The sequence below is a fragment of the Mizuhopecten yessoensis genome, unplaced genomic scaffold (assembly GCF_002113885.1).
Source record: "Mizuhopecten yessoensis strain PY_sf001 unplaced genomic scaffold, ASM211388v2 scaffold4179, whole genome shotgun sequence".
Classification (NCBI taxonomy): Eukaryota; Metazoa; Mollusca; class Bivalvia; order Pectinida; family Pectinidae; genus Mizuhopecten; species Mizuhopecten yessoensis.
The window spans coordinates 45,645-54,850 of NW_018405415.1; the positions used below are offsets into that span (position 1 = coordinate 45,645).

Genomic DNA, 9,206 nt, shown 5'->3' on the forward strand with positions numbered 1-9,206 from the left:
GGCTTGTGTTGGATATTTGGATATCTAGTTTGAAGGCTTGTGTTGGATAGTTGGATATCTAGTTTGAAGGCTTGTGTTGGATAGTTGGATATCTAGTTTGAAGGCTTGTGTTGGATATTTGGATATCTAGTTTGAAGGCTTGTGTTGGATATTTGGATATCTAGTTTGACGGCTTGTGTGGGATATTTGGATATCTAGTTAGAAGGCTTGCATTGGATATTTGGATATCTAGTTTGAAGGCTTGCATTGGATATTTGGATATCTAGTTTGAAGGCTTGTGTTGGATATTTGAATATCTAGTTTGAAGGCTTGTGTTGGATAGTTGGTTATCTAGTTTGAAGGCTTGTGTTAGATATTTGGATATCTAGTTTGACGGCTTGTGTGGGATATTTGGATATCTATTTTGACGGCTTGTGTTGGATATTTGGATATCTAGTTTGAAGGCTTGTGTTGGATACATACGGATATCTTGTTCTAGGTTTTGTGTTGGATATTCTTTTTAAGGCTTGTTGAGTGTGTAATTGAGGGCTTGTAATTGATATGTCTTTTGTGAGAGTTAATGCTCTCACAGGGTTTGGTTTGGTTTAGTATTGTTTAACGTCCTATCATGATCAACAGCTATGGTCATTTCAGGACGGCCTCCCCTGTGTGCAACATTCATGCGTGTAGTGTATGTGTGTGTATTTTTGGAGGCTGTGATATGTTCGTGTGTGTCTCCTTGTGATAGTGTGGAACTGATGCTGACTTTATAGTGCTACCTCACTGAAATGTACTGCGCAAGACACCCAGCAGGACACCCAACCCGGTCACATTATACTGACAACGGGCGAACCAGTCGTCCCACTCCTGAATTGCTGAGTGTTAAACAGGAGTAGAAACTACCATTCTTACCGGTGTCATGTCTTGACCGGACAGAACCCAAAGCCTTCCTCACAGAAGCGAACACTCGACTAAAGGCCAAAAGTGAGGCATTGTCAAGGGAGATATTAGGAAGAAAAAAGTTGTACGGTCTCACAGGGAAGAATTTTTGAACTTTGAAGGAAGTTGTTTATAGTTGAACCAAACTTTGCCTTATTTAATAATGTTCTACAAATAGATTCCAGGCCTAATTTAATAACTTCAAATAGATTCCAGGCCTAATTTAATAACTTCAAATAGATTCCAGGCCTGATTATATTATATTATATATGTTTTTTGATGTTACAGAGCAAACACAGGGATTGGGAAAAGTTGTCCACAACACAGGACTTTGACCAGGGTCAGACGCGGTATGCCTTCAGAGAAATGTAAGTATCATGACGGTACATCCTACTGATTAATTCTTTTATTTCTCCCCATTAAATTAACAGTAGACATAGTATGATAGAAATACTTCTGATAATATATTGTATAGGCTGTAGCATTCACCCCCCTCAGGATCGATGTGTGTACCTTATTCACCCCCCTCCCCCCTCAGGATCGATGTGTGTACCATACCCCCACCCCCCCACCCCACCCCAGGATCGGTGTGTGTACCGTATTCACACACCCTCAGGATCGGTGTGTGTACCGTATTCCCCCCCCCCCCAGGATCGGTGTGTGTACCGTATTCACACCCCCTCAGGATTGGTGTGTGTACCGTATTCACACCCCCTCAGGATTGGTGTGTGTACCGTATTCACACCCCCTCAGGATCGATGTGTGTACCATATTCACACACCCTCAGGATCGGTGTGTGTACCATATTCACACACCCCCCACCCCCCTCAGGATCGGTGTGTGTACCATGTTCACACCCCCTCAGGATCGATGTGTGTACCATATTCACACACCCTCAGGATCGGTGTGTGTACCGTATTCCCCCCCCCCCCAGGATCGGTGTGTGTACCGTATTCACACACCCTCAGGATCGGTGTGTGTACCATTTTCACACCCCCTCAGGATCGGTGTGTGTACCGTATTCCCCCCCCCCCCAGGATCGGTGTGTGTACCGTATTCACACCCCCTCAAGATCCATGTGTGTACCGTATTCACACCCCCTCAGGATCGGTGTGTGTACCGTATTCCCCCCCCCCTCAGGATCGGTGTGTGTACCGTATTCACACACTCTCAGGATTGGTNTTCACACACCCCCCACCCCCCTCAGGATCGGTGTGTGTACCATATTCACACCCCCTCAGGATCGATGTGTGTACCGTATTCACACCCACTCAAGATCCATGTGTGTACCGTATTCACACCCCCTCAGGATCGGTGTGTGTACCATATTCAAAACCCCTAAGGATCAGTGTGTGTACCGTATTCACACCCCCTCAGGATCGGTGTGTGTACCATATTCACCCCCCTCAGGATCGGTGTGTGTACCATATTCACCCCTCTCAGGATCCGTGTGTGTACCATATTCACCCCCCTCAGGATCGGTGTGTGTACCATATTCACCCCTCTCAGGATCGATGTGTGTACCATATTCAAAACCCCTAAGGATCAGTGTGTGTACCGTATTCACACCCCTTCAGGATCGGTGTGTGTACCATATTCACCCCCCCTCAGGATCGGTGTGTGTACCATATTCACCCCCCTCAGGATCGGTGTTTGTACCGTATTCACCCCCCTCAGGATCAGTGTGTGTACCATATTCACCCCCCTCAGGATCGGTGTGTGTACCATATTCACCCCCCTCAGGATCGGTGTCGGTACCATATTCACCCCTCTCAGGATCGGTGTGTGTACCATTTTCACACCCCCTCAGGATCGGTGTTTGTACCGTATTCGCCCCCCTCAGGATCAGTGTGTGTACTGTATTCCCACCCCCTCGGGATCGGTGTGTGTACCATATTCTCCCCCCTCAGGATCGGTGTTTGTCCCGTATTCACCCCCCTCAGGATCGGTGTGTGAACCATATTCACCCCCCTCAGGATCGTTGTGTGTACCATATTCACCCCCCCCAGGATCGGTGTGTGTACCATATTCATCCCCCTCAGGATCGGTGTGTGTACCATATTCACCCCCCTCAGGATCAGTGTGTGTACCGTATTCACACACCCTCAGGATCGGTGTGTGTACCATATTCACCCCCCTCAGGATCGGTGTGTGTACCGTATTCACACACCCTCAGGATTGGTGTGTGTACCGTATTCACCCCCCCCCACCCCTTCATGATCGGTGTGTGTACCTTATTCACACACCCTCAGCATCGGTGTGTGTACCGTATTCACACACACACACCCACCCCCCTCAGGATCAATGCGTGTACCGTACTTGGGTCATGGTGGTCTCGATTAATCTCTAATTCAAATATCAAATATTTTTCCAAATTTTCGTTTATTCATGTCTGGGCTGTCAATTTCAAACCATTGAGGTTGTCGTGATAAAAGTTAAAGTTACTAGTATCAGCCAGAGAAGGTATGCAGTGCGCTGCATTTAGGTTACGGTGACCTTCACCTCAGGGTTAAAGGTCAAGTCATTACTAAATCTCATTAAATCCATTCTTAAAATATGCACACGCAAAGATATTGACACACTTTTGTTGAGAAAAGTCATTGTCGCCACAAGAAAACATACACACGATGAATAATTATAGAAAAGTCAAATGTGATAAATTCCAGGCACAAAATTTCTGATTTAGTAGTACTACATTTAGCACCTCACTATCAGTATCTCAATATTGTCCTTTTTTCTGTGAAACTTAATGGTGACACGAGAGAGGATCCTGATTACATTTCTGTTTATATTTTTCATAACAGACAGAGAAATGTAACATCCAGTGGAGATGCCAAAAGCTTGAAGGCCAAGGTCACAGAATGTGAGAAGGTACCGAGTACAACGACGAGAAAGAGGCTGTTGTTTCAAACCCGCCTCCGATCTGCTGTCTCAGGACAATGACATGAAGTGCTAATTAATGTTTATCAATTGACATATAAGGGGGACATTTCCAAAGTCTTCTTGGTAGATCTGTCCGGTTTACTGTGCTATGAAACTGTGTTAAAATGGAAAATTATTTTTTACCTTAGAAAACATTTTCCGTTTTCTAAAATACAGTTGTAGGAACTTTGTAGTATTTATTGTTACAAGAATAATAAGGATAAAGAATGAGATGAGATGTATGTTTATTCTACTTTATGTGAACTGAAGTGTAACGATCCCTGTAGACATGTATCATGGGTATGAGTTCTGGTTTACGTGTGGAAGACCAAACATCAAGGCAGCTAACATCCGTATTCAGCATTCCTTCATTAAACTAAGTCACCAGTTCTACACATATCAGCTCAGGAAAAATTCTGTCCATTCAAAATCCAAGTCTCAAAAGTGTTTGATTCATACCGCTTTATATGTATTTTGACACATGCTATGCCATATATATTCAATGTTGTTAGACCAACATGTAATCATACAAAATCTAAGTCTCAAAAGTGTTTGATTCATATCGCTTTATATATTTTTTGACACATGCATGATATGCCATATATATTTTATGATGTTTATCAACTTGAAATCATACAAAATCTAAGTCTCGGAAGTGTTTGATGAGGTAAGTAATGTTCTAGGCCATTTGTATTTTATGTGGTTAAACAAAACTTGTACCAACAGTCATAAAATATTGCAAGCATTATTTAACAACTTTGCTTACACTGATTATTACCAGTGTTTCAATTAACATACTACATTATATTAAGATCAACAATTTTATATTTCATGTGACTGTGACCAGGAAATCTCACAAAAACTCAGCTTGTCTGGAATGACTCCCCATACAATGTACCATGATAGGATACACCTCATCAGTTGTTGTTACGCCATACCTCATAGTGGTATCAAAACCAACCAAGAACTAAATAATAATTTCTACTGTTTTAATTGTTAAGAGATCTGAGGAAACAGTGCAATAGTTGTTCATCATTGCTACTGATCAATCTGACGATAGTACCATCCAAACTTCCTGTATATCACCCGTTGACCGAGAGGATTTGGTATTGGATATCAACAGCTAATTAAGTCAACTGAAATACTTAATTCGATCTGGATGACATTTACAAATTGTTTCATTAAGTTAATTGTAAAATAAAATTCTTGTAAAATCAGTATTATTATCAAACTTCAAATTCTTGTGAATGAGTTTATTGGAATACAGACAGATATTCTACAGTACTGACAATGCATTCCACATGGCAGTTGTCCTTAACCTATTCATCCCTGAAATTTCATAATGAACTATTCCAACCTTTGAATTGGAAGAGTTCAAATGTGTCTTCAGGGGTAAATGAACATCATCTCAAACAAAAAGCCTGCGGTACTTAACTGTCTGTTATGTTTAATTTGACCCAGGAAAATCCTTCAAATTCCCTTCATGCATCAATTTGTTATCCGTCCTGATCATGGTTGAAAAGGATAGTGTCCCATCTGTCATTTGAAAGGCTTTTACTTATCTGATCATGTGCTTAATTCATATAAAAATTGTTTGGTATGCAAATGTGTACAAGGTTAATCTGTTTGATGTTGGGATACATTTTGTATTTATAAATATCTGATTCCTGACTGAAACTGCCGCTTTATCATACTGCTACGATTGTTCACAAAGTGAAATGAAATCTTTAAGCTTTAAAACGTTTGATCCTAGAAGTTGTTGGTGGTGTGGCACATTCAACAGGGGGTTATATTGAGGTTATATTGAGGTTAGAGGTTATATTGAGGTTAGAGGTTATATTGAGGTTTTGAATGTCTTGGAATTAATGAACCAATGGAAGGTCTTTTTAACCAAACGTTTTAAAATGTATTTTATTTAGAAAATCCAGCTGTTTTTTGAGTCGCCAATCCTGTGAAAGTACTTCATTGAATTGATTCGTAGGAGTACTGTATACTGGGAAATTTTTGCTGCAGTTTAATTTTGGCCTTTTTCGCCCTCTTTATTTTTATCATTTCAGCAAACATTAGCTAACAACATACATACAGATATTAAATGTGAAGGGCGAAACTAAAACTGGGCCAATATGGATTTAGCGACGAAGGGCGAAAGATTGTCTGGGTGAACATTTCCTGGTATACCGTAATTAATTTTAGGAATCTACACATCTACTAATAAGGTGGAGTCACAGATGTTTTAAAACTCTCAAATTGTTAGTTTGTTTTTAACGGATATAGTTTTATGTCAACTTCAGTGACTAGTTTTAGGATTGTTTCTTTTAACGTTAAAGAAAACATAAAAAGTGGCATGTCAAATATTTTTACAAAACAAAAGATTTTTGTGTTACAACATCATAAGTCCTGAAAATGAATACATGTTCAATTCTTAGGAACAAGAAATATTTGTAAAAGCAATAGACTAATAGAATCTTTCCCCCCCTTGAGGGTTGAGATCACCCTGTCTCACTCCCAAGGGGGTGAATGACTATTTTTCTCTTACCCTGTTTACCCTTGTTTTTTATATAGACGTTACATCAATGCGAGATAATGTTGATGTGATGCGGCTGATTTGTCGACGTGACGTCATTGTATTGTTGCCATGATGTAATGGTATTGTTGCTATGGCGTCATACAATTTTTGAGAACGTGCAAAGAACACGTATACCTTGTCTCAACCCTAGGGTGAGATAAGAAAATCTCACACCGGTAAAATGGTGGATATCCCTGTCCAGGGTAAGAGAAAATATTTTGCCTTGCATTACTTAGTTTGAACCTTTCTCAGCTGCTACTGGCGTATGAAGTTTAAAAATCAGTTCTAAAAAACAGCATTAAATTGATTTTGATAACATTTTTTACCCGGTATTATTGTTTTATCCTTTTTGAGAATTCAGGATCATATGACTGCATATTTTTAAATACCACATGTACATAATTGCAATACATAATTTAATTGAAAGCAAAATATGTAATATTTGTGCTACATATATATGAAATGAAAATCTATTTATTTTTAAAGACTATATGTTATATGACTATGGATAATTTTTTTTGTATGTAAACACATGAGTTGTTCGGTAATTTGGTTCCTAACTTTGGGACCAGAGTTGTTTGTTAGGCAAATAGGGAATGATCTAGTGATGTTTTGTTGCTGTCGGGCGAGTCTTGGAATAGACTTTCGGTATTTGCATTAACGTTTGCAGGCCTATTCCACAACGACAATGTATTTCCAGGCTGCCACAGGTTTAGCTTATCAGAGAAGCAATGAGGTAAGGCTATTTTTTGTGCTATTTTTTTCACTTTGATATTACTTTGGCAAGCATTTTTGAAATCCTTAAAAAATAGTTTTTGTCAAAACCCTTCAAATTAATCATTTTGGTTTTAATTGAAATAGGACTATAAAAACGTTTAATAAAACATGTTCTGAAGCCTATGGCTGTATTAAAGATGATTAATAGAACTTGTTCAGAGGACTACCAACTTTGTGTTTTAATTTCATTACGAAACGATATTATTGGTGGTTGATTTAGAAGGCTGAAATATTTTCTATATTAATAACTAATATTGTGTTATTGGCACAAACCTTTTCTTTAGTATTACTTGTTTCCATGAGGTGTTTGATAATTCATATCAAGACCCTGAAAATTTTACCTCTGTCAAATGTTTGAAATCTTAGGAAGAAAAGTGAAAAACTTAACACGTAACTCTTGTTTAAACTTTGTTGAAAGTTGATTTTAGACTTCCAGTGTTTGCCGCTTATTTTTTTAATGGATCAATTTAAAAATTTAAAGAAAAAGAATAAAATAGGAAAACAAATTGAATGTAATCTCAATGACTGTTGAAGAAATTACATCCAAAACTGAAATGAACATATTTCACTCTACCGGTGATTCATGAAATTAAAACCATGCCGGTACAAAGCCACAACTTTCGTACTGAAATTAAGCAGTATTGTTGATGTCATGAGGAATTGTTTTGTTTCTGACTAGATATAACCGTGTCACACTGTAACCGTCTGTGTCAGGTCTGACTAGATATAACCGTGTCACACTATAACTCCCTGTGTCAGGTCTGACTAGATATAACCGTGTCACACTGTAACTGTCTGTGTCAGGTCTGACTAGATATAACCCGTGTCACACTGTAACTGTCTGTGTCAGGTCTGACTAGATATAACCGTGTCACACTGTAACTGTCTGTGTCAAGTCTGACTAGATATAACCCGTGTCACACTGTAACTGTCTGTGTCAGGTCTGACTAGATATAACCCGTGTCACACTGTAACCGTCTGTGTCAGGTCTGACTAGATATAACCTGTGTCACACTGTAACTGTCTGTGTCAGGTCTGACTAGATATAACCATGTCACACTGTAACTGTCTGTGTCAGGTCTGACTAGATATAACCCGTGTCACACTGTAACTGTCTGTGTCAGGTCTTTGTTATACGTATTACATCACATTTACGTATTGAAGTAATGTACGTATTGTTGTTTCATGAAATTGAAAATTAAATCTTTTTGCATTTGACAATTTAGTTATTAGCTTGTTATTATTTAGTTGGTTACATTAAATCAATTTCAGTAATGTATAATATAAATGCGATAATATTTCGCTCACATTGTACAAAGAAGCTATGTTGTACCATGGTGTTTGCCATCCGTCTATCAACAACTTCTTACAGGGACTTCTTAACCAAATTTAACTGGAAAGTCCCGAGCTGGTGGGGGTGCAAGGCTGTACAGATGAAGGGACTGACCTCCCGGGGATTAGACGGGGCCAAAAAGGGGAAATAGGCCATATTGCTTCTCTAGAGCTAAGAGAAGGATATCAAACATATTTGGTTGGAAGCATTCTCAGGTGGTGGTGATTCAAAATAGTACAAATGGAGGTGTGTGACCCACCTGATGGCTGCAGAGTGGGGCCAAAAAAAGGGCACATGGCCAATATGTCCTTTCTGGGCCCCACTGTTGTCTACAGTTGTATATTGCATTTTGACATTTTAGGTCGGTTATCACCCCTACAGGATAACGGTAAATCGGTTATTTACAGCTGTTAATTTGTATGGAAGAATTTAAATCTGATATACAAGAGCTTTAAATTGAAATTTTGATGTAGGACATAGAGGTCATTGGGGACATACATATATGTTTGGAGAACAACAATTTTACCCCTTGCCAATAGGCTTAATGTTGTGACGAAAACATTAAATCATTTCTATTCTATACTATAACTGACTAGTTGTGAGTATAGGTGTATTATCTCCCCTAGATCATTGCTATTCTATACTATAACTGACTAGTTGTGAGTATAGGTGTATTATCTCCCCTAGATC

At 39.3% G+C, this 9,206-nt stretch overlaps 1 protein-coding gene and 1 long non-coding RNA gene across 2 annotated transcripts in view; both read left to right on the forward strand.

Annotated features, from left to right (window-relative positions):
* LOC110448711 overlaps positions 1–6,323 on the forward strand; it is a 13,056-nt gene extending 6,733 nt beyond the window's left edge. Inside the window, exons 6-7 of the mRNA XM_021495097.1 lie at positions 1,207–1,286; positions 3,723–6,323. Coding sequence (XP_021350772.1) covers positions 1,207–1,286; positions 3,723–3,861 — 219 coding nt within the window. The 3' untranslated portion in view covers positions 3,862–6,323. The remainder of the gene's footprint in view (positions 1–1,206; positions 1,287–3,722) is intronic.
* A 224-nt stretch (positions 6,324–6,547) lies between these two features.
* On the forward strand, positions 6,548–8,401 carry LOC110448716. The gene is made up of 2 exons (XR_002462764.1): positions 6,548–8,216; positions 8,262–8,401. It is a non-coding gene; the product is annotated as an uncharacterized LOC110448716 (long non-coding RNA).
* The last annotated feature ends 805 nt before the right edge of the window (positions 8,402–9,206 follow it).